The sequence below is a fragment of the Canis aureus genome, chromosome 5, assembly GCF_053574225.1.
Source record: "Canis aureus isolate CA01 chromosome 5, VMU_Caureus_v.1.0, whole genome shotgun sequence".
NCBI classification, from domain to species: Eukaryota; Metazoa; Chordata; class Mammalia; order Carnivora; family Canidae; genus Canis; species Canis aureus.
The window spans coordinates 76,492,240-76,516,631 of NC_135615.1; the positions used below are offsets into that span (position 1 = coordinate 76,492,240).

At 52.5% G+C, this 24,392-nt stretch overlaps 2 protein-coding genes and 1 long non-coding RNA gene across 11 annotated transcripts; 2 read left to right on the top strand and 1 right to left on the bottom strand.

Moving 5' to 3' along the window:
- Positions 1 to 1,442: 1,442 nt before the first annotated feature.
- Positions 1,443 to 19,982, bottom strand: LOC144314703 (uncharacterized). 6 transcript variants are annotated; one of them, XR_013380569.1, is made up of 6 exons: positions 17,573 to 19,974; positions 17,395 to 17,478; positions 16,116 to 16,266; positions 15,286 to 15,433; positions 11,339 to 11,514; positions 1,443 to 4,961 (listed from the first exon to the last, which is right to left on the bottom strand). It is a non-coding gene; the product is annotated as an uncharacterized LOC144314703 (long non-coding RNA). The 6 variants fall into 6 exon arrangements; XR_013380566.1 differs by having other exon boundaries at positions 18,238 to 19,973; XR_013380568.1 differs by having other exon boundaries at positions 18,189 to 19,973.
- Positions 4,078 to 19,529, top strand: HMGCL (3-hydroxy-3-methylglutaryl-CoA lyase). Of its 3 annotated transcripts, XM_077899155.1 has the most exons (10): positions 4,173 to 4,235; positions 4,940 to 5,013; positions 8,304 to 8,387; positions 10,221 to 10,328; positions 11,394 to 11,489; positions 12,595 to 12,743; positions 14,932 to 14,995; positions 16,432 to 16,620; positions 17,947 to 18,072; positions 18,924 to 19,529. In XM_077899155.1, exons 4-10 carry the CDS (start codon positions 10,260 to 10,262, stop codon positions 19,023 to 19,025), a joined length of 795 nt encoding a protein of 264 aa, XP_077755281.1. In that variant the 5' UTR covers positions 4,173 to 4,235; positions 4,940 to 5,013; positions 8,304 to 8,387; positions 10,221 to 10,259; the 3' UTR covers positions 19,026 to 19,529. The 3 variants fall into 3 exon arrangements, with proteins under 3 accessions (XP_077755279.1, XP_077755281.1, XP_077755280.1); XM_077899153.1 differs by lacking the exon at positions 4,940 to 5,013 and having other exon boundaries at positions 4,078 to 4,235; XM_077899154.1 differs by lacking the exons at positions 4,173 to 4,235; positions 4,940 to 5,013 and adding an exon at positions 4,273 to 4,939.
- GALE (UDP-galactose-4-epimerase) lies at positions 19,678 to 24,373 on the top strand. Of its 2 annotated transcripts, none has more exons than XM_077899150.1 (11): positions 19,678 to 19,696; positions 21,728 to 21,853; positions 22,000 to 22,115; positions 22,197 to 22,310; positions 22,565 to 22,741; positions 22,969 to 23,082; positions 23,183 to 23,249; positions 23,352 to 23,437; positions 23,517 to 23,594; positions 23,752 to 23,866; positions 24,011 to 24,373. In XM_077899150.1, the coding sequence occupies exons 2-11, from the start codon at positions 21,733 to 21,735 to the stop codon at positions 24,067 to 24,069; spliced, it is 1,047 nt and encodes a 348-aa protein (XP_077755276.1). In that variant the 5' UTR covers positions 19,678 to 19,696; positions 21,728 to 21,732; the 3' UTR covers positions 24,070 to 24,373. The 2 variants fall into 2 exon arrangements, with proteins under 2 accessions (XP_077755276.1, XP_077755278.1); XM_077899152.1 differs by lacking the exon at positions 19,678 to 19,696 and adding an exon at positions 20,142 to 20,242.
- The last annotated feature ends 19 nt before the right edge of the window (positions 24,374 to 24,392 follow it).

Consider the following 24,392-nt stretch of genomic DNA (forward strand, 5'->3'; position numbering starts at 1 on the left):
CTCCCTTTATTATGTTTTTGCCACTTAAAAAACAGCTTTAGTGAGCTGTAACTCACATTATACAACTCACATGTTTAAAACATACAATTCAGGGGCACGCGGGTGGCTCAGTCAGTTAAACATCTGCCTCAGCTCAGATCATGATCCTGGGGTCCTGGGATCAAGCCCCACGTTGTCGTGGGGCTCCCTGCTCAGCCGAGAGTCTGCTTCTCCCTCTGCCCCTCCCCTTCCTCCTGTGTGCGCGCACACGCTCTCTCTCAAAGAAATAAATAAAATCTATAAAAAATAAAATGTACAATTCAGGGCTTTTAGTACATATACAGAGTAATCCAATCATAACCCATTTTAGAACATTTTTATTACCCCCAAAAGAAACTCCATACCTTTTAAAAGCCAGGACTCCCATCTCCCCTCAAAACTCTCCTGGCCCTAGGCAACTACTAGTCTACTTTCTCTGTGAATTTACCTATTCTAGGTACCTCATATAAATGAAATCATAACAACATGTGGACTTTTGTGTCTGATTTCTTTCACCTATCAGTTTTTTCAAGGTTGATCCATGTTTTACCAGGTATCAGAACTTTCTTTTTTTTTTTTTATCAGAACTTTCTATCTATGGCTGAATAATAATATTCTGTTGTATGCATGCCAAATAAACTACATTTATTTACCTATTCATCACTTGATGGGCATTGGGTTGTTCTCAGTTTTAGGCTGATTATGAATAAGGCTGTTATTAACAGTTATGTGGAAGTTTCTGCATGGCCATATTTTTATTTCTCCTGTGTATACACCTAGAGTGGAATTATTGGTTGATCTGGTAACTCTTTAACTTTTTATTATGATAAAATATGTATAGAACATAAAATTCATCATTTCAACCATTTTATTTATTTAGGAGAGAGAGAGAGCAAGCAGGAGGGGAGGGGCAGAGGGAGAGGGAGAGAGAGAAAATCTTAATCAGTTTCCATGCTCATCATGAAGCCTGATGCAGGGCTTGATCCCATGATCTTGAGATCATGACCTGAGCTAAAATCACGAGTCAGATGCTTCACCAACTAAGCCACCCAGGCACCTGTTAACCATTTTTTTAAATTTATGGAGAGAGTGTGTGTCTACTTACGTTTTGCCATTTTTGAGTTGTTCCTTTGTTATTGAGTTTTAGGAGGTTCTTTGAATATTCTGGATATTAATCACTTATCGGAATATGATTTGCAAATATTTTCTCCCATTTTGTGGGTTACGATTTTATTCTTTTTTAAAAATTTTTTAATTTATTTATGATAGTCACAGAGAGAGAGAGAGAGAGAGAGGCAGAGACACAGGCAGAGGGAGAAGCAGGCTCCATGCACCAGGAGCCCGATGTGGGATTCAATCCCGGGTCTCCAGGATCGCGCCCTGGGCCAAAGGCAGGTGCCAAACCGCTGCGCCACCCAGGGATCCCCCGATTTTATTCTTGATAGTAGCATTCTTTGATGCCCAAACATGATGAAGTCCAATTTATCTGTCTTTCCTTTTGTTGTCTGTGATTTTGGTGTCAAATTCAAGAAATCATTGGCAAATCCAATGTCATAAAGTTTATCCCCCATGTTGTTTTCAAAGAGTTTTAGAGTGTTAGCTTTTACATTTAGGTCTTTGATCCATTTGTATGTAGTGTCAGGTAAGGGTCCAATTTCATTCTTTTGTATGTGGATCTCTAATCTTCCCCGCATCATTTATTGAAAAGGCTGTCCTTTCCCCATTGAATGGTCTTGGCATCCTTTTTGAAAATTATTTGACCATATATGCAAGGGTTTATTTCTGGGTTCTCTATTCTAGTGTATTCTATTGATCTATATGTATTCCTTTTGTGCTTATACCACACTGTTTTTATTATTTTATTAATATTTTTAATATTATATTATTATATAATGCTATATTATATTAATTATAATAATATTATTATATTATTAATATACTAAGTTTTGAAATCAGAAAATGTTAGTCCTCCAAATTTGTTCTTTTTTTTTTTTTGAAATGATTTTTTTTTAATTTTTATTTATTCATGATAGGCACACAGTGAGAGAGAGAGAGGCAGAGACACAGGCAGAGGGAGAAGCAGGCTCCATGCACCGGGAGCCCGACGTGGGACTCGATCCCGGATCTCCAGGATCGCGCCCTGGGCCAAAGGCAGGCGCTAAACCGCTGCGCCACCCAGGGATCCCTGTTCTTCTTTTTCAAGATTACTTTAGCTATTCAGGTCCCTTGAGGTTCCACATTAATTTTAGGTTGGATTTTTCTATTTCTGCAAAAAATATCATTGGGGATTGCACGTGAATTTGCAGATCCAAACTTTGGATAGTACTGACATCTTAATATTGTCTCCCAGTTCATGTAGATGGAATACCTTTCCATCTATTTCTTCTTTATTTTTTTAAAGGTTTATTTATTTATTTAACAGAGAGATAAGTGCGAGCACAGGCATGAGCAGGGAGGAGGAGCAGAGGGAGAGAGGGAGGCAGATTCCAGACTCCCCAGTGAGCAGGGAGTCTGATTCGGGGCTTTATCCCAGGACTCGGAGATCATGACCTGAGTCAAAGGCAGATGCTTAACCAAGTGAGCCACCCTTATTCCTGTCTAATTTCAGGAATAGTTTGTAGTTTTCAGTGCGCAATTCAGTGCACAAAAATAAATATGTCATTATAGTCATGAAAATCATACATAAGTATTTTAAAACAAATGCCACGCTATAGTTTTGGGTCATGTTCAGTCCTCTAGCTGCAGATTTGAGAATTCGGTGAGTACTGCTCTGTTATGATGGAGGAAACTGTTGGTGTGGCAAATGCATAACAAAACACTTCTCAGGTCTTGTTCTCTCCTTAGCTAAAACCTGAGGCCTCAGAAGGCAGGAACGGTGCCTTCTACACCTCCCCTGAAAATGCCTGTCAGTGCACTTACCACTTGGCTATCCACCCACCCAGTAGCCACAATGACTGTTCACAAAATGCAAATTTGATCATCTCTCTCTGCTTAAAACCCATCAAATGCATTGCTATTAGGATAGCTGTTGACGTGTTCTCCAAGGTCACTGTTATGTTCCCAGTCAATACATCTTAGTAAGTTCATCCCGGCTCCCTCACTGCTCTGCAGTCATTCAGGCCTTCTTTCCATCTTTCTAAATGTTTTTTTTCAAACATTTCTTTTTTTTTTATTCATTTATGATAGTCACAGAGAGAGAGAGAGAGAGAGAGAGAGAGAGAGGCAGAGACATAGGCAGAGGGAGAAGCAGGCTCCATGCACCGGGAGCCCGCGGTGGGATTCGATCCCGGGTCTCCAGGATCGCGCCCTGGGCCAAAGGCAGGCGCCAAACCGCTGCGCCACCCAGGGATCCCCAAACATTTCTAATTGCAGCCTACAGTAAGAAATTTATTTTACATTGCAACCTGGTTGGAATATATCACAACAAAAGATTTGCAAAGCAATTCTTAGCTTTACTACTTATGCAATACACTCCAATAGTTTTTATTTTTCTTAGAAAGTTGGCACCCACTTGATTGCTACGACCAATTGATGGAGAACAACATGGATTTTGTAAAACACTGCTCTAAGCCTTCCATTTCTTTGCCTCGGGGTCTTTGCATTTGCTTTACTCTCTGGAAAGCTTTTCTCGTGCCCTCTTCACCTGGATAAATCTTACTTATTCTCAAAGTATGAAATCAAGGATGCTTCTCGCTCACTTGTGCGCTCTCTCTCTCTCTCTCTCCCTCCCGTCCACTGCCTGCATTTGAATCCTGGAGATGGTGATGGAAGAGTCAACATTTGCGAAGAACTCAGAACAGTGCAGGGCAAATTTCATCTTACTATTGCAAAAGGTACTAATTATACAACTATTTGTGTGACTATCAGTATCTGTCTTCCCACAACGCGCAGACTCTAAATCCTTCGATTATCTTTATCTTCACAGTCCTAGCCTCACTTTGCCATGGCAAGTAGGAAGCACTCAGGAAAAACGTGAGGGGGAAGGAAGAACTTGCCAGAAAGAATCAAAACCCGGAAGCTGGAAAACAGAGCCCGCGTTGACGTCATCACACCGCCCCAGAAGCCCCGCCCTAAGGGCGAGGACACGCCCCCTCGGCGGTCGGCGGTCACCGGTCACGTGGGGCTCAGCGGAGGCGCGCGGGGGAAGCTGGGCCAAGATGGCGGCCATGAGGAAGGTGGTGCCGCGGAGACTGGTGGGCTTGGCGTCTCTCCGGGCTGTAAGTGCCCCGGCCCGCCGAGGGGCGGCCCTGCGGGCACCGTGACGGTCGGGGTCGGGGCCCCGGCCCGTGGCGGCTGCTCTCTGAGAGGCCAAGCCGGACAGCTCCTCACGCCACAGTCGGGAGGGCCTTGGAGTCTTGGATCCTTTGTCCCGCGCAGATCCCTTGAGGGGCACGGGGAGACTGAGGCCTAGAGATGGGGAACGACTTGCCCGGGTCGTAGAGACCTGGGGCGCCATCCCAGGTGTCCCCATTCCGTCCAAGGCTCTTCCCGGCCACCCTGGCGCCTTCTCGCTCTGAGCTTCCGAACTCTCCAAGCTCCTTTGTAGTGAAAATCACGAATAATCTTCCAGTTCCGAGTGGAAAAAAGCAAGGTCCCCGCCCCCCCCTCCGCCTCCGCCTGCGTTTCCAGCCGGTGTTGTGCCTGGGGGACACTGGGAGAGCTACGGCAGCGCCAGGGAGGACTGGGGCCGCGTCGGGCCGTGTGCGACTCCCCTGGAATGGTCCTTCGGGCGTGGGGCCCGGTGTTTACCCCCGCCCCTGCTCAGGGAGTCAGGGGAAGTGTAGCAGAGCTGGTTCCTCAGGGTTGAAGAAATTGTTTGGGCTACAGCTGAAGCTGTGGGTCTTCCAGTGGTGCTGCCACTTTCTAGGTTGAATGACGATTACTTGCTCTCTGAACCTCCGTTTTCTCATGTATGACACAGGTAAACATTGCCCCAGGGTTCTCTGGAGAGGAAGGGAAACGTAGGTAAAGCATCTGACATTGGTTTAGCTCACAGTAAGTGATAAATCATTGGCGTTATTTTTGCTTTAAGTGTAGAAGGAGTGAGAAAAGTAGGAGTTACAAACGTGTGGTGGGGGAACTGACACTGTCGTAGCCGTGGGCCCTTCAGAAAACCACTTTAATGGCTACTAGGCCACCTGCCAGTTGTTAAGGTGTAAAATAAAGATGGTATTTCCAACTTGAAAAACCAAAAAAATTACACGAGATGGTGATGATTATGTGCTTTGAAAAAATTCTGGGTTTAATGAGGTGGTGGTCCTAGGCCCTCTGTGGGTTTACGAGCATAGGCTTGGTATCAGAAACAGATGGTTCAAGGTCAGACTTCTTCACTTGCTAGCTGTGTGATTTTCATCATCTTTCTGAGGCTATTTCTTCCTATATGAAGTTGAGATAATGATAGCCCCTGCCATGTAGGGACTAAACAAGGTACTGATCCTGAAGTTTGCACTGGACTTCAGTTGGTATTAGCTGTTGGTAGAGGTACGCTGTAACTCAGGAGGCCTGGCCTAGGACTTTTGTGGTTAGAGGAGATCATCTAACCACAGAGCTGAGCTGTACAGAGGGAATAAACTAGGTGTTTAACCAAGACCAGAGAAGAATGGGACAGGAAGGTGGTTTACAGGTTAAAAACCAGGGCTGTAGATCTACAATGCCAGGTTCAGATAATGATTGTGACCAGCTAACCATATGTGACCTTGGGAAGGTTGCTTAATCTCTGGGCTTCATGTTTTTCACAGTAAAATGGAGATTGTAATTGTTCCTACCTAATAAGGTTATTGAGAGGATGATATGGATTTTTTTTTAAATTTTTATTTATTTATGATAGTCACACAGAGAGAGAGAGAGGCAGAGAGAGAAGCAGGCTCCATGCGCCGGGAGCCCGACGTGGGATTCGATCCCGGGTCTCCAGGATCACGCCCCGGGCCAAAGGCAGGCGCCAAACCGCTGCGCCACCCAGGGATCCCTGATATGGGTTTATATGTAAAAAGCTCTTCTAAGTGCCTGACCAATATTAAATGCTGAATTAATGTGAATTATTGTTTTATTATTATGTGAAGAGTTGTTATGGGGAAGGAAGTGGAATTAAGTGTGTCCTGTTCTAGTAAAAGGAACTTGGAGGCAGGTCTTGCTTGCTTTCAACAACATCCAACAGTTATCCTCCAAACCCCTGTTATGTCCCAGGGCCTTGGAATTATAGCAACAGATAAAACCAAGTCCGTGCCTCATGCAGCTTCCATTCCAGTGGGATCAACTTAGGGCAATGTACCAGTATAGGAACACCCCTGTGGTAGTGACATCCAACTTTCAGGGACCTTCCAACCTAGCCTGTTGACTTCATGAAATTCAGTGGCTCATCACCTTAGTCTCTAGGAAGTTTTCCTGACTGAAAGCGAGGCCAGTTCAGGTGAATTGTTTTAAGTTCCAGCTGATTCATAGCCCGGAATGTTTCCTTCCTCAAGGGTTTCAGGAGTTTGGGATCCTTACCAGGTCACCCAGTGCACTTCTCCCCTTGCCCCATTGCAGTTGGGTTTACCCAGATTAAATCTGGTAAATCAGAGTTAATTTGAAGAGTTACAGTATTAAGAAGAACAGAAGAAAAGAGGGAAAAGAAGTCTCATATTGTTTGGTGGTAAGGAAGGGCAGATTTGGGGCAGACTTTAATTTTTTTTTATATAAGATTTTATTTACTTATTCATGTGAGACAGAGAGGTAGAGACACAGTCAGAGGGAGAAGCAGGCTCCATGCAGGGAGGCCGATGTGGGACTTAATCCCAGAACTCCGGGATCATGCTCTGAGCCTAAGGCAGGTGCTCAACCGCTGAGCCACCCAGGTGTCCCTGAGGCAGACTTTAAATGGAGGAGACTCAAAGCCTTTTTTACTGTGTTCAATTTTTGGTGTCCTCTCTCCTCAGACCCACTCCTCATCATCACCCAGCCTATGACTGTAACAGAACAAGTCCTCCTCCATCCCCAAACCCCACAGAGTCCAAGGCTAACTACTCCTCCCCATACCTGGGAAATGCCCTCCCCTCAGGGCAGCTATGCCCTTCCCGCATTTATTGTTTCGGTGACTTTAATGAGTGAGTGCCTGGTTTGTGCCAAGCACAAGGTCACACACAAAGGATGGAACAGAGGTCAAGACAAAGTCTCATAGAGCTTATTCTCATTATTGTTAGTGCTCTGAAGGACTTAGAGGTTTTCTTTAAGGGTAGGGACAGAGGGAGAGGGAGAGAGAATCTCAAGCATGCTCCATGCCCAGCGTGGAGCGCAGTGTGGGGCTCAGACTCACCACCCTGAGATCACGACCTGAGCCGAAATCAAGAGTCAGATGCTGGGACACCTGGGTGGCTCAGCGGTTGAGCACCTGCCTTCGGCCCAGGGCGTGATCCTGGAGTCCTGGGATCGAGTCCCACATTGGGCTCCCTGCATGGAGCCTGCTTCTCTGCCTCTCTGTGTCTCTCATGAATAAATAAAATCTTAAAAAAGAGAGAGAGAGAGAGAGACACGCTTAACCAACTGAGCCACCCAGGCGTCCCAGGAATTAGAGTTTTGAAATAGAAAATATTGAGGGTCAGGGGATTGGCAGCTTTACAAAGGGCAGTCAGAGGAAGCCTGTCTGGCTGAAAAGTGAGAAGGAGTCAGATGTGGAAGAGCCAGGTGAAGAGGATTCTGGGCAGAGGGAGCAGTGACCCCTGAGAGGGAGGAAGGCCTTTAGGGCTGCAGTATAGGGACCCCACTCAGGGAGGCTCAAGTGAGGACAAGTAAGGAGCTCACTGGGGGATGTGAGACAGTAGAAACAAGTCATGAGTTCACTGAGATCAGCAGGAACCAAGTGATAAGAACCTTATAGCCCATAGTGAGTCGGGTAAGGTGATGAATCTGGTTTCTGGCTTAAGCATTAGAATGCATGTGTTGCTTTTTACTGAGAAAGCATGAAGCCAGACAGGGCTTTAGAATTTGAACAGTTCTATTTGGGGACTTCTAAGTTTAGGAGGTACAAACGGGTTTGTGAAAGAAACAACTGAAATGTTCAGCTAGCAGACAGGCAGTTGGAAATGGGCCGGTACTGGGAGCATGATTCTCTTGCCCATTCCTCAGTGAAATACTTTGGTTCTTTTTTTTCTTCCTTCTAAAACAAACCAAATGTGAGAGTACATAGTGTTTACAGTGAGAAATACTGCTTCTTGTCTCAGTGAAGGTGGATCCGTTCTTTTAGATTTGTCGCCTTGGAGAATTGTGACAATCTCCTACTGTTACCTCTTGTTTCCTCTTTTAAACCGCAGGTCAGCACCTTTTCTCTGGGTACTTTTCCAAAGCAAGTGAAAATTGTGGAAGTTGGTGCCCGAGATGGACTACAGAATGAAAAGGTAAAGATAGAAATCAACCAAAAGAGGTTTTTTGAGCAGCAAGAGTTGCCTGTGGAGGGCACAGCAGGGATGGACGGAGTTATGCAAGATATGATCACCCCACCCAATACAGAGCAAAGTCAGGGAGGCCAGGCAGGCGCATGATAGTAAAGCAATCTAAAATGGCAGAGCAAAAAGTATGGTGTCCCTGGGTCCATCTCAAGGCTTCATGGAACAGTGCAGATGGTAAAGGCTGCAGGAGAGTAAGGGGAGTGTGAGGGCATGCCTCTCAACTGGTAATTCTAGTTCCATGTAAGGGGACTCATCCAAAGAACATCATGAAGGCCACCTGCAAAGACTTAGCCTTAGAGATGTTCCTCACAGCCTCATAATGAAACAGTTGGAAACCACCTCAGTGCTCAGTGTGGAGAAAGTCCAGATACTTTATTTATTTATTTATTTTAGTCCAGATAACTTTAATGATTTCATAAAATGGATTAGGAAGCTGTTACTAATAGAAGACTATGTTAAGTGACTGAAGCAGATTATAAAATAAGATACATCTTCATTAATTTTATTTTTTGTGTAAAGAGACTTTATATATCTGTGGGAACATCTGTCTAGAAAAGGATCTAGAACAGTGCTGTTCAGTAGCACTTGCTGTGAAGATGGAAACATTTTAGATGTGAGCTGTTCTGGACAAGTGGCTATTGAGCACTTAAAATATGGCTAGTGTGGTCGGGGAACTGAAACTTTGTTTTTATGTTATTTAAGTTAATGCAAATTTAAATAACCACATGGCTAGTGTCTAATGTACTGGACTACACAAATCTAGAATGTCACATTATCACAGCATTACTAGTGTTATTCTGGGAGATTTTAAGGATTTTCTTTTGTTTGGGGCACATTTTCTGAAATAATTGTACATGATTTTTTTTTCAATCATGTACGATCAAGAGAAGCTTTTTATTTTATTTTTTGGAAAGTCTAGCTATACTAGAGCTTATTGATAACAATAAACTGTAAGTTCTGTGAGAGCAGAATCATGTCTGTTCTGCTTACTGCTGTATCCCTAGCACCTAGCACAATCCCTGAAACATGGAAAATTCTCAGAAATTACTTTTGGGATGGATTAAGGTAAAGGAATGGGAGAAAGATTGAGAGGGTTGGGATGGAAGGGCCTGGTGAGAAGGACTTGCAGTTCTTGGAATTTTTTTTTACCTGATACTGTAAGCACTAGGGAGCCATGGAAGGCTTTTGAGGAGAGTGAAACAATGGAGACTGTTTTAGAAAGATTCCTGTGTGGGATGAATTACTAGAGTGAGACCATGCCGTAGTAGATAGGGGAGAATGATAGATTTGGAAAGAGGGATCCATAGAATCTGGCGAGCAGCTAGGCATGGTAGGGGAGGGATAGAAAGAAGCAATAGGTCAATCATGTGAGGACAAAGTCCTGTGCCAGTTAGGAGACAGTAAGGGGGACAGTGTGATACTTTGGGGGCCTCATCTCATAAGACCCAGACAGGGGGTTAGTCCTCTCTGCCCTTTCAGGCCATGGCACATTGCTCTCAATTTGTTTATGATGGGGTCATAAATTAACAGTTAAGAAAAAACTTTTATGATAGAAAAATATTGTTTCCATGTAAATATTAACTCCTTTTCAGACGAGAAGCTGCCTCCACTGCAAAATGCTATCTGGCAAGGATTATGTGTGAATTCGTGTTCATGTTTGGAAGCCGAGATAGTGAAGTGCATGCTGTAGCAGAGCTTTGAACTACCAGGCACTGTATCTAAGACCATTTTATTCCCATCGTTGCTAACCTGTCTTTTCTGGCATTTCTCTCTCCATTACAGAATATTGTATCTACTTCTACAAAAATCAAGCTGATAGACATGCTTTCAGAAGCAGGACTCCCTGTTATAGAAGCCACCAGCTTTGTGTCCCCCAAGTGGGTTCCCCAGGTGAGCCCCAGCCCTCAGTAATAAGCATTTCTCAGATGAAAGAGGTGAGGTTTTGCACTTGCTCTGGAAGTAAGGAGAGGTTGGGAACAGAGGTCTCCAGATCTCTGGCTTGGTCTCAGGTGACTTCTAGTAGCATGGTACAGCAGAAGAACATCACCTGGAAGGCAGGAGGCATGGCTCCTGTCTTGGCTTTGCCCCCGGCTCACTTGGGGACCTTGAGGTCTTTCCCTCTCCGGACTGAGGGTTACCTCTCGGGCCTCTTCTGGCTCTGGAAGTCTGGAATCTCTAGCCCTGTCTAGAGATGTGGTGTCTGGTTTGTAAAAGGGAAAGACAGACAACAGCTCTTTCATAGAAACAATCATGTGGGAAGAAAGATCCTGTTTCAGCTGAGTGTTAAGTAACACAGAGTCATTCTCAGGAAGTGGCTGCCAGTGTTGTTACTGCTTATGTGAAGCTGGCAGGATTAGCCAAAGAGAGAAATTGAGGGACTTACTGGCACCAGAGAGCCTTCTGGCCCATCAGCGGTCAAATAGATAGTAAAAGCACTGGGGAGGGCAACCCCAGTGGCTCAGCGGTTTGGCTCCGCCTTCGTCCCAGGGCGTGATCCTGGAGGCCCAGGATCAGGTCCCACGTCGGGCTCCCTGCATGGAGGCTGCTTCTCCTTCCGCCTGTGTCTCTGCCTCTCTCTCTGTGTCTCTGAAGAATGAATAAAATAAAATCTTAAAAAAAAAAAAAAAAGCACGGGGGAGACACACCTCTGCAAGAGGACTCATTCTCCAATGGTTCTGGACAACAGATTTTGTGATAAAAATGTTTTCTCAGGGCGCCTGGGTGGCTCAGGCAGAAAGCATCTGCCTTCAGCTCAGGTCATGATCCCGGAGCCCCACATCCGGGTCCCTGCTCAGCAGGCAGTCTGTTTCTCCCTCTGCCCCTCACCCTGTCTGTGCACGCGTGTTTGCGAGCTCTCTCTCTCATAAAAACGAGACAAAACAAAAAAATGTTTTCTCTACCTGAGCTCTCTGCCTGCCTTGGCAGTGACGTGGCCATGTCTCCTTTGGCTCCCAGATGGCTGACTGTGCTGAAGTCTTGAAGGGCATCCAGAAATTCCCTGGCATCAACTACCCAGTCCTAACCCCAAATATCAAAGGCTTCCAGGCAGCGGTAAGAAACTTGATGGCAGAGGTCCCTGAAATGAGATTGATGGCATTGGTCCCTGTCTTGTCGATGGGCCCTAGTCCCTGTCCTGGGCTGTTTGTCTGAAGTAATGATGAGCACTGTCAGAGAGACCTAAGGCAGTCCTGGTCCTCACACCCTCAGCTCTCCGATCTTAACCAGCTACTTAACCTCCCTGAGCCTCAGACTCTGCCTGTAAGTTAGAGCTGATCATAGTACCTAGTGCTGGGAGGATTTCAGAGGATACGATGCACCTGCGTTACTTGCCAAGAGCCTGGGAGAAGGGAAGCACTTAATAAGTATTAGCTCCATAAAAAAAAAAAAAAGCATTAGCTCCTGTTGTTATTATCCATTCCTCTTTAAAGAAGGTGCTCACACTCCCCACAGAGGTTGCTAGTATCTGCCTTCTTTCTTAGAGGGTTGGACAAGAACATCATTAGGGATTCTGATTCTGAATTTAGGCAGAAAGCTGTTCTTAAGAGTGATGTCCAGGGTGATGATGGCAGCAGTGCTGGTCTTTGGGGGAAGGCCAAGGGTGATGCTGTTTCTTTAATGGAGATATAATTCACTGTGTTAATTTCCATAAGAAAAAGCTAGGTGGCTTAAAACAACAGAAATGTATTATTTCACAACACTGGAGGCAAGAAGTCTAAAACGTGTTGGTAGGGCTGGGTTCCTTCTGAGGGCCAGGAGGACCAATCTGTTCCATGGCTCCCATAGCTTCGGTAAAGATTGGCAGTCCTTGGCGTTCCTTGGCTTGTATACCTCATTCCCATTCCCGCCTCCATCTTCACTGGCCTTCCCCTCTGCATGTGTCTTCACGTGGCCTCCGTCTTAGAAGGACGCCCCTCATGTTGGAGTCAGGACCGCTGTGACCTCATTTTAACTAACAATTTCTACACCCACCCTATTTCCAGATAAGGCCACATTCTGAGGTGCTGGGATTGGGACTCCTACAGATCTTTTTTGAGGAGGACATAGTTGAGCCCACAGTACTTGTGTATTATAAAATTCGCTGTAAGAAAAGGGCTTTGCCACGCTGGTGTTCCTCAAAGAGAGGAAGGCTGAAAGGAATTCACCGTGCTGTTGGCAGGTTGCTGCTGGAGCGAAGGAGGTGACCATCTTTGCAGCTGCCTCGGAGCAGTTCACCAAGAAAAACACCAATTGCTCCATTGATGAGTGTTTACAGAGGTCCGACGACATCTTCAGGGCAGCTCAGGCCGCTGGTATCCCTGTGCGTGGGTGAGTCAAGACTGCCTTTCCCTCAGTACCATTCTGGAAGGGGGCCAGGCTCTGACTCCAGCCACCCTCCCCCTACAAACTCCTCATCCGGGCCGCACGCTGCCCACACTCCACATCTTTCCTCAAGCAGCTGTGGTCAAATCCTGGCAGGTGCTTTCTCCAAATTTGGTTTTGGGGTCAGTTCACCAGAGGAATCCAGCAGGACTGGACACTAACTGGGGTTTGTGGAGGCCAGATGAATCCCAGCTCCACCACCTCCTCTTCACGCATGTCTAAAGAGCCCCCTTGGCCTCTAGGTCTCCAACGTCACATCTTTAATGGCAGGAGTGCCAGGTGTTATCCAGCTTGTTATTTAACTGTGACCTCACAGTCTCCCAGCAGGGAGGGCTGTCCTTGCTTCCAGATGACAGCTGGCTCAGGAAGGCTGACCCACTGTCCACACTGCAGCCAGAGTGCTCTTTCAGAAGTGCACATCTGATCATCTCACTCCCTGGTTAAAAACTTGTCAATGACCCCCCAACTTCGGGCTTTTCAACCTGTTTATAAGACCCTGCCTTTCTCTGCAGCCTCCTCATTCACTGTTCCTCACTTTCCAGCCCCAACTCCTCAGCACACTGCATTCCAGCTTGACTGGAACTTTGTTCCTTGTGTCACATGCTCCCACTCTCTCACCTCTGGGCCTTTGCACGTGCTTTCCATAGACTCAGCACTGTCTTGCTCCTATATCCTATTTGCACTAACTCCTGCTCATCCTTCAGATCCCCATGGGGAGGTCAGCTTCTCCAGGGAGCTTTCTCTGTCAGCTGGTGTGGTGCCTCTTGTCAGGCTCTCCTGGCCCCCTGGACTGCATGTTGGCTTCTCCCCTGCCTCCTGCCCCCTCTAGACCATGCACCCCACGAGGGCAGAGCCCACACACCAGTGTTCCTGGTGGGCTCCTTCCCACATCACAGGGCCGGGACACTCAGGAAGTGAGGGTGGATGGCTAGGTGGGTGCGTGGGGAAGCAGGGGCCTCTCATGATCCTGACTCCCAAGCCTGTGCTTATTCCTCATCATCTCCCTTGTCCTTGTTCAGCAATGATTGGAGTACAAGGGGCAGAAAGAAGTTTGAGAAAACACCCTGAGATCTTTGAGCCTGAAATTACATGTGTGATGCCTCTCACAGGCAGAGCAGTTTGTAGACTCTGAGAGGCTTCAGTGGGGGCCTTAGCTCCAGCAGAGCAGGTAGGAACAGAAGCCCACCAGGACCCAGACATCCAGACTCCTTCCCACAGCTTGCAAGTTGCGGTGATCAGGCCCGTGCCCAGTGGTCCAGCCACAGGCTGTGCTGCTCTGCCTCTGGCTCTCTGTGCCTCTGCCCTTCGTTCTGTGGCTTGAGCACACCCAGGGCCTCTGCACTGTTCTCTCTCTGCCTGGAATGCTCTTCCAGGGACTCTCCCACCACCTGTTCCCCTCCTCAGCTCCCACATCACGGCCTCTGAGGCCTTCCTGGGTCACCCCGGCTCCTGTCAACCTCCCCTAGTTGCTCCTGCCACATCCCCTATTCTTCCCTTCATTGCGCATTACTCTGAGATCATCGCACCCTTCCCTTTGGTTGCTCTTTTATCGGCTCTCTCCCTAACTGGAAATCACCTCCGTGAGGATAGGGACCTTGTCCCTCTTGTTCACTGCGTGACCTGGTGCCTGGCACATAGTGGGCAACTCAGTAAATATCAGTTGAATAAATGAGTGTGTGAATCCTTGGGCAGTCCACTGGAGCAGCTGATCCTTGGCCCCAGGCCAACCCAGCCCTTTTGTTCCTTCTTGGGTTTCATCTGTCCTTGATCCATTCCTGTGAGCAGAGGCCCCAGCTGCCCTTGTGGCACATGTTCTGCTTTATCTCACTACCATTCGGCTCAGGTGCCTCCTCACTTTGCCTTCCCTGGCTTCACTTCTCAGGCCACCCCTGCTTCTGGAGCTAGCGGCCTAATAGCGCCCCCCCCCCTGCCCTGCCCTTGCTCTCCACTGCCCCCTCCTGGCATTATGCGGCATTCCCTTCGTTCTGGCTCCGCAGTATTGACTTGGCCTTTCCCCCAGGCATTTGACCTGCCCTACTTCAGGGATGTGTGTCTGTGTCAAACAGCTACCCTGCGTCAGCCCTGCTGGGGAGCTCAGGGGCACTGACACCATCCCTCCTCTGTCCTCCCACAGGTATGTCTCCTGTGTGCTTGGATGCCCCTATGAAGGCAAGATCTCCCCGGCTAAAGTAGTTGAGGTGTGTGTATGTTGGGGTGGGGGTTTTCTGTGGGTTGTCTACCTTGCCTGCCCCTGAGCTTCCCCTCGCCACCCTTTCATGGTGGGTCACTGATGTCATTCCTTCTCCCGCTCCTTCACTAAGAGCCTCTGGGAGCGCAGCCCAGCACCTGCTCCTGGAGTCCCGCCTCCCAGCTTGGCCTGATGCCTCTGAAGCCTTCCCCTCTGCCCCAGCCTGAAAGCCTCTGATTTGGTTTCCAGTCTGGTCCATGGCAGGTGATAGTTGAGGTGATCTGAGGAAGGGCTCCTTACCCTGGCTCCCTGCGGTTCCTTGCGGTGGTCGGAGGGGCCATGGCCTCCGAGTCCTCTGAGCTGTGACCAGGTCAGCACTGGAGAGCGCACCGTGGGAACTGAGTTTGAGCAACCCCAGAGCTTACGCTGCTTGATTGTCAGTGTCACCCTGCAAATTTGGTGGTGTTAATGCTACTCCATTTCTAAAGCAAGGTAGCAGATTAAATAATTTGCCACATGGCTTGCAGATGGTGACTCTAGGTCTCAACCCCCACTTTACCTCCAAACCCACCTGCTCTTCCTGCACACGGGGTAGCAGCAAGGAGAACATGGTGCTGACTGCGCTCCCGTCTCTGCCTCCCCTCCTGTCCCACCAGTCCTCAGTCCTCATTGCCTCCCCACAGAGGCTCACCACAACTCTCGGCTCTCAGAAGAAGCAGTGGAAGCTCCAAAAGGATCAGCCCTTTGCCAGTGCCCCACAGCCAGGGAGCCGCTGCACTGGGCTGGTACCCTAGTGTCTGCTGCTCCAGAGCCTGCTCCTTTGCTGCAGCCTCTGCCTCCACCGGCTGTCCTCAGTCGGCTGCCTGGGCACTGAGGGACTCACTGTTCCATCTACCCAGCACATCTCCATTGAGTGTCACCTGTGTCCCTGGCCCTGTCACACCCTGCACCTTCTCTGGCAGCTCATTGTGGAGGCAGCATCCCCTCAAGTGGGGCATATGCTGCACTGGTTATTCAGTGACTTTCGGGATTTGCAGATGAGCTAAAAGTTGAAACAGTTATGTACTTCTATTAAAAATATATATCTAGCACCTCAGACCCACGAAATCATAGGTCTTAGGTGAACTTACTGATTCCAGGACTTGGCTCTGACACTGTGTAGGGGCAGTAAGAGTGGAACGAGGTCCAAGGCACAGCAGCAGGAGAGGGCAGGAGGACGTCATGGGGCTGCAGTGCAGGGCCGCTCCAGTGATCAGCTCTGTGCCCTCACGTCTCTGCTTTCTAGTGAGTAGATTGGGGAATATAGTTCCCACTCAGTCGTAAGGAGCCCATGATCTGACAGGAATTTGGGGTTTCAAACAGGGCGATGTTCTACACAGGCCCAGGACCCCTGTGTCTGAGGTCCGAAGAATCCGATATCCTCCAAGTGCTTGCTTGCCTCCCCAGGTCGCCAAGAAGATATACTCAATGGGCTGCTATGAGATCTCCCTGGGGGACACCATTGGTGTGGGAACCCCAGGGGTTATGAAGGACATGCTGTCTGCGGTCATGCACGAGGTTCCTGTGTCTGCTCTGGCTGTCCACTGCCATGACACCTATGGCCAGGCCCTGGCCAACACCTTGATGGCCTTGCAGGTATTCAGGACATGAGTCCACTCTCCTAAAGGGCTTAGTGGCAGGACAGCTAGGTTCATGTGTTCTTTCAGCGAGCGTTCATGCATAGGTGTGTGCCAGGCCCTGGGCCGGCCACGGTGGACACAGACATGTGACCCTGGCCTATGAGAGTGTGTTAGGGAAGACAGGCAAGGGAGTTTCGTGATAATCCCCATGCGTTCTGACAGATCACGTGCAGGGAGGAAGCACAGGGCCAAGGAAGGCCTGCATCCCAGCAGGGGAGGTCGGAGAACATTTGCCAGAAGAGACCTGAATGAGGCTTGGAGGGTGTGAGGAAGTTAAGCAGTTGGAAAAGGGAAGCAGGAAGCTGACAGCCCTGTGCTATAAGGCTGAGGTGGGGCTTGGGGGAGGATGCACACCTCCGCCTAGTGAGTACGGTGACTGTGCACATGCACGTGGGGAGCCCCTGCAAGGAGACGGGAAGTGGAGAGGCAGGCAGAGGTCACTCCAGGGGAGCCTTTCATGCTGTTCCCAAAGATTGAACTGAGGCTTCAGATTGGGTTTCCTTTAAGGTTTGTTCTTGTGGGCTGGCCACCCCTTAGAAGGAAAGTTCTGAGTGTCTGACCACAGGCTGGGTCTGTGTCTTGGGTCTGACCTTGCTGTCACACTGGTTGAAGTCTGGCCTGTTGTCTTTAGGTTCGCTAAAGCAATCCTGGGCCATATTTGTTTCTTGGTTGGTGTTTTTCCTTTTTTATTTCTTAGTGGGTTTTTTTTTTTTCTTCTTCTTTCTCTTACCTCCTGGAGGCTCAGGTCTCTAAGCCACGTGATTCGGTAACTTTTTGGGTTTGGTTTCTCCATTGTAGCTGTCCAGGTTAAGGTCTGATGGGGGAGGAGAAAGAGGAACAGTCATAGGGAGAATGGCTGGTGCAGACCCAGGGAAATGGGATAAGCCCCCTGGGCTTAGAGACCCGACCTGAAGTGAGAGCAGCCTCGGCGGGGGTGGTGGAGTGGGTAAAGGAGTCACAGTAAACAACAGGGGTCTGAAATAAATCTCAGCTGTGGGAGGCACTTCCTTTGAGTTTGTGATCCGGAAGGGCCTGAGGAGACCTCTCAGGGTGAGGAGTTGAGCATGGAAGGAATGAGGGAAGATACCCTGGCAGAGGAACCGGTGTCCACAAAAAAGATGGACACTGTTGAACTAAAAAGAGAAACATTAACAGAATCCTTAGCCAAAGTAAAGAACTTGTTGGAATTTCAGGGAGTTGATTGGGAGTTTTGCCGAGGAACAGCTTTGTAGGTTCTGAGCCCCACAATGACACCCATATTTCACCATCCTTGTGTTTCCAGATGGGAGTGAGCGTGGTGGACTCTTCCGTGGCAGGACTTGGAGGCTGTCCCTATGCACGGGGGGCATCTGGAAACTTGGCCACTGAGGACCTTGTCTACATGCTGTCTGGCTTGGGCATTCACACGGTAAGCGCGCCTGCCCCCTAGTGGCGACAGCCCCGAACTGACTGGAACCATCCCTGAAGCCAGAGGACAGAGCTGATGGTTTTGTTTAGGTTTTTTTTTGGTGATAGGGCAGTTACCAGGTAACAGAGAGGCACCAAGGTGTAGGGAAAGGGCCACATCCATGACCTGAGTCCCTTCCCTCTGGATCTTTGTTCCATGTAGAATGAGGGCTGGAGAAGGAGATGGCCCTCCCCAGAGCTCTGTCAGAGTCGGTGAGGGCCCTCGGTGGTTGGAAGCCGTATTGCTTCTGAACTTTGGGACCAGGTGGAACTTGGTTTAAACCCTAGTCCTGCCATTGACAGGCTGTGTGACTTAACAAAGGGCTTCACCTCTGTGGGCCTAAGAAACAGGAATGCTGACAGCACCTCTTGTGGGCCTGTAGTGAGGACTAGGTAGGACAACGGACGCACCTGTGAGCTCCTGTCACGGACTGGTTTTCAGGGTGGCCCTTTCAGGTAGTGTGTCCTCCCCACCTCCCAATCCATGCTGCCTGGCAGTCTTCACTACTTCAGTACACACTTGTCGACGACTGCAGGCCAGGTCCTGTGCAGGGCTCTGGAGATGGGGACTGAACAAGACTGTCGAGACCCCTGCGCTCCCTGGTGGCAGCACCGGACACCAATCCACAGACTAAGGCATCTTCTACAAGGAGAGTCCCATGGGTAACCCCAGACGGCAGGAGGCTGGGCCTTGCAGGCAGGGGCAGTCCCGGCATAAGAGGGACCTGTACTCTCAGTATCACGGTTTTCTGTCGTCTGATATTTCCCTGGGCGTTGCAGGCATGTCATGACCTAGTGCGTTGTTTCTCAAAGGGTGTGAACCTCCAGAAGCTCCTGGAAGCTGGAACCTTTATCTGCCAAGCCCTGAACAGAAAAACCAGTTCCAAAGTGGCTCAGGCTGCCTGTAAACTGTGAATCCCTTTGGGGGACTCTGTGGGAATAGGGGCACACATGAATGATTCGGGAAAGGGCACATGGGAATGAAATGAACAGGAGCAGGCACCTGCCTGGCAGGTCTGCACCTAGGTCTCACCTGCAGAGGGGAGGTGGGAGGTAAGGGACAGGAGCTGCTTGGCCCCAGGCCCTCCCTGCCAGACCCTGGTCAGAGTCAGAAGCCTGAGCGCCTGGGGGCTCCCTGGAACCAAGTTCCCTGGTGCTGAGGCCTCATCTCTGGGTGAAGTCGGTCAGCTAGCTACACAGCCTGACCCTGCTGTGGCCCTGGGGCTATCGCGGAGTCCGGAGAGCACAGGGGCCTGGAGGAGTTGTTCCCAGGCTGGCAGAGGGCCTTTGCGGAAGGGCTTGAGGGCTGAGCTGCTCTGCTGACCACCTGCCAACCCTTCCAAGCGTCTTTGGAAAATGTCCCCTCTGAACATGATGTTTGAACACAGCTTATGTAATTAAAGGTCTGATGACACGGAAGCATGCGGTACTGCTGTTGTGCAGGTGTGTGTGCACGGGGGGGCTACAGCGTGGCGTTCCGGAGGGGCATGTACACGCGATCTCCATTTCCCCGCCCGAGCCCCGCATTCATTCCTGGACACCAGCGGCTGCGGGCCGGCTCGGGCGTGGCCAGGACACCCTGACAGGTGGGGGCGCGGGCGGGGGCGCTGCCGTCGGTCCGTCCGCCGCTTCTGCTGCGCTGTGGCTGCTCACGCAGGAGGCCACGACTGTGCCCCACCTTCCCTCCCGACAGAAGCTCCTCATCTTGTGGCCGGGTCTGGCGGGCAGGTGCGGGCACGGCGGCCCGGGCGGAGCCGAGCGCAGGCCGCAGCGCCATCCCCCGGGCCTCCGCGCCAACCCGGCCGGGCGCGGGGGCCGCAAACCAGCCCTCCCAGAGCCTGCCTCCGAACGGGCTCGGCGGACACGCAAGGCTCGGGGGGAGGCGGTGCGCGCGGAGCCGGGCTGGTCCGCCCCGCCCTCGGCCCGCGGCTCCCTGGGGCCCGCGCAGGCGCCCTGACGCCGCGGCCCTTGGTCCTCCCGGCGCCCCGTAGCCCGCGCTCCCCGGTGACACGTTTCCTTGGGGGCGGGGAGGGGGCGGGGCCGGGCGGGCCGTCGGCTCTTAAAGGGGCCCGGGCCCGGGGCGCGGGAGGCGGCGCCGCTGGAGGCAGCGCGGGGCGCGCGGTCCGGAGCAGGTTCGGGAGGCGGAGGGTGGGAGGCCTGGCGGGCTCGCGAGGGGCCGGGTGGGCTGCGGGGAGCGAGGGAGGACCTCGGGGGTCCCGGCTGCGTCCTGGGCAGGGTCCCAGTAGGGCGGGCCCTGCGGCTCCCTGCTCCCGCCGCCCTGGCTGGGGCGGCCCTGGTTCATTCATTCCCGACCCGGGGGCTCCGAGCTCGGACCCGGAGAGCCACGGCCCCAATCCCAGCCCGACGCCCACCGCCGCCTCCCCTCCATTTTGCAGACTGGGGACACCGGGGCGGCCACAGCCGAGGGGTCACCCCGCCGGTGGGGGGCGAGGCTGGGCTCACCAGCCTTCCGGCCTCCTGGGGTCCCCCCGCGACCCCTCTGCGGGCTTCCGCCTGGCGGAGTGGGGGTGGGGCGGCCTCGGCGCCCGGAGCAGAGTCCGGCGGGGGGCGGGGGGCGGGCGAGCTGCTCGGTGCGAGGCTGGCGGGCTGGTTCCCGGCTATCAGCTGTGTCCTCAGGCAGATTCCCTCCCCTCTCTGACCTTAGTATCCTTCTGGGTAAAGCGCCAGCTGCACACCTGCCTCGTCAGGAATCCAGGAGGATAATGCAGAAGCGCCCGCTCCGGAGCCTGGCGCGCGGCGGCGCTCGGTGCAGTGGGCGGGAGTGGACGCCCGAGGGAGAGGGAGGCAGCCGGAGGCAGGCAGGCGGCCGGCCGGGCCCCGCCGAGCCCCGCCGAGCCCCGCCGAATGAAAGACCTCAGTGTCTGGAGCCCGGAGTCCTCCCGCGGCCCCCCCACCCCAGCCCGCAGAGTTTGTTCAGGGCGGAGGTGCACACCTGGCAGTGGAGCCGGGGCCAGGGCCACGTCTGCAGCGCCCGGCCGCGTGCCGCCTGAGGTGGGGTGGGATCCCCGGCGCCCAGCGGGCAGTGACCCAGCTGGCCCTGGCCCCCGCTGCAGGGTGCGGCCCCCTCCAGGACCTCGGTGCTGCAGCCTGGCACAGCACCCCACCCTGGGGCCGTTGGCTGTATTTCCTGCTTCCTCCCAGCCGACTCTTGAGGGAGAGGAGTCGGGGGCAGCCCGGAGCAGGAAGTCCTCACCACTGGGCGGCTCACACCAGTGAGGGCAGAGGGACTGCGAAGGCCCGAATGCGAGCAGAGCGCCTCTTCCTGGGCTCTCGCTCAATCCCAGGTGCGCTGGGCCTGACGGTGGTGCCTGCGCATCGGTCTCCCCGCCCGTAACGTGACAGGCTTTTCAGGTCCCCTCATTTAATCCTCACTGCCACGTGATGTTTGTACAATAAGCTCCAACTCCTAGAGATGGAAACTGAGGCCAGGAGAGGATAACTGCTCTAAGGCCAGAAAGAGGTGGTATCCAGACTCGGATGGGGGCTGATTCCAGAGCCACCCTATTAACTAGGACACGCTACTGCCTCCCTCCGACATTAGACGGAGGCCCTGAGCAGGCCGTCTCGGCCACCTCCGACACTATATTCTGGACCAGGTACCATGGCAGAGAAGGTGCTGGTGACAGGCGGGGCTGGCTACATCGGCAGCCACACGGTGCTGGAGCTGCTGGAGGCCGGCTATTCGCCCGTGGTCATCGACAACTTCCACAATGCCATTCGTGGTGAGCACGGGGGTCGGGGGCCAGGGCTTCAGGCAGGGATGGAAGGAACCGTGCGTCCCGCCTCCACCTGTGGGTGTGGGTCAGCCTCGTCCCCTGGGAGCCCAGGACCCGTGTCCTCCTTTGATGGCCTCCTCGTGCCCAACCAGGAAAGGGCTCCATGCCGGAGAGCCTGCAGCGGGTTCAGGAGCTGACGGGCCGCTCTGTGGAGTTTGAGGAGATGGACATCTTGGACCAGGCAGCCCTCCAGCGTCTCTTCGAGAAGGTGGGTCCCGCAGGCAAGGGGGCACTACCGAGGGCCAGGCCTGTAGAGCAACAACCTCTGACCCTGGCTCTGCCCCTGCAGCACAGCTTTACGGCAGTCATCCACTTTGCGGGCCTCAAGGCCGTGGGAGAGTCCGTGCAGAAGCCTCTGGATTATTACAGAGTTAACCTGACGGGAAGCATCCAACTGCTGGAGGTGGGACGTGCGGCAAAGGCACAGACACCAGGAGGCCCCCACCAGGCGGGTGTGCCAGACACGGTGGATGAGGGCCCGAAGGGGAGGGTCAGGCAGGGGGCCCACGCTGTATCATTTTAGATTCCGGTCTCTACATCTCTGCCTCGATCTCCCCACCTGCAAGCCGCAGCCCCTCTCACATGGGGGGGTGGGGGAAGGGACGTGTGAGGCCGAGGCCCCTGACACTGCTCCCCCCGCCCACCGCCGGTGGCCAGATCATGAGGGCCCATGGGGTGAAGAACCTGGTATTCAGCAGCTCAGCCACCGTGTACGGGAACCCACAGTACCTGCCCCTGGATGAGGCCCACCCCACAGGTGGCTGTACAAACCCCTACGGCAAGTCCAAGTACTTCATTGAGGAAATGATCCGGGACCTGTGCCAGGCAGACAAGGTAAGGGCCCACCCTGCCCCAGCCCGGGTTCCACTCACGGACTCAAGGCCTCCCACGACCCTGAGGGTGGGATCCTGAGCACTGCCCACCTAGGCAGAAGTGGTAGGGACTTGCCCACCAATCAGAGCACTGGGTGGACACAGACCAGGCATGGAGGGGGCATGGGGTAAAGAGCTCTGGATTCAGCCTGGACACAGCCAGCGCGTCACCTGACCTGTGTCCCACAGGCCTGGAACGCAGTGCTGCTGCGGTACTTCAACCCCATAGGCGCCCATGCCTCGGGCTGCATTGGCGAGGATCCCCAGGGCATCCCCAACAACCTCATGCCCTATGTTTCCCAGGTAAGGGAGAAGGGGAGGGTCAGGGGACGGGTGGCCCTAGAACTGAACGGAACAGCTGGTGCCAAGGGCCTGGGAAGAGCTGACCTGACTTCCATCCCAGGTGGCAATTGGGCGACGGGAGGTGCTGAATGTCTTTGGTAATGACTACGACACAGAGGATGGCACAGGTGAGCCCAGGACCATGAGGATCCAAGAGTGGGAGCCAGGGGCCAAATGGGGTCGGACAGACTCTGCTGAGCACCCCCCGCACCCAACCACCTCCTCCGCAGGTGTCCGGGATTATATCCATGTTGTGGATCTGGCCAAGGGCCATATCGCGGCCTTGAGGAAGCTGAAGGAGCAGTGTGGCTGTCGGGTAGGGGGAGAGGAAGAGGCGGTCCCAAGGGGGTAGTTAGTCCAACCTGCTCTCTAATGCCGCCCCCTCTCCCGGGCAGATCTACAACCTGGGCACCGGCACGGGCTACTCAGTGCTACAGATGGTCGAGGCCATGAAGAAGGCTTCTGGGCAGGAGGTAGGCCAGCTGCCCCCCTGGGCCCCCCTCCCATGAGCCTCCCTGATGGGCTCCTCTGCCTGCCTTGGTGCTGGGTGCCTGCACCTGCGTTTCTGAGCCTGGTGGGCAGCCAGGTGGCTGAGGCCAGGGCCAGCTAAGACCACTTCATCTCTGGCAGATCCCATACAAGGTGGTGGCACGGCGGGAAGGCGACGTGGCTGCCTGTTATGCCAACCCCAGCCTGGCCCTCAAGGAGCTGGGCTGGACAGCCGTCTTAGGGCTGGACAGGATGTGTGAGTCTCTGCCCCATCCCCGGCCCCCACCCCGACCCCTGGGAGTCAGGGGCTAGGGGGCTGACTGGGTCTGAGCATGTCCAACCTGGGCTGGTGGGAGCCCTGCATCCCAGCGTGGCCCCTCTGCACACTTGCCCATCACAGGTGAGGACCTGTGGCGCTGGCAGAAGCAGAACCCTTCGGGCTTTGGTGGCCAGGCCTGAGGCCCTCCCCTGCCACGCATAGTAGAGGAGACAAAGGACAGCCTGCTCTCCGGCCTCTGGTGGGCACCCATGGCCTCAGCCTCCCTACCTCAAGCCCCAGATGGGCCTGCTCAGCCCGCCGGGCACAAGGCCCAGCACTGTGCTGGGCAGGAGTTGGGGCTCGAGCCCTTCAGGCTCCAGGAAGCATCGGGACCACCGGAAGCAAACGGGGGAGCAGGGGCCCTGGGAGAGGCACTAATTTATACTGCTCTGAAAGAGCTTCCCAAAGTATTTAAAATAAAAGTTTTTTAACATTGGGACAGAATTCTTGCACGTGGTCACTC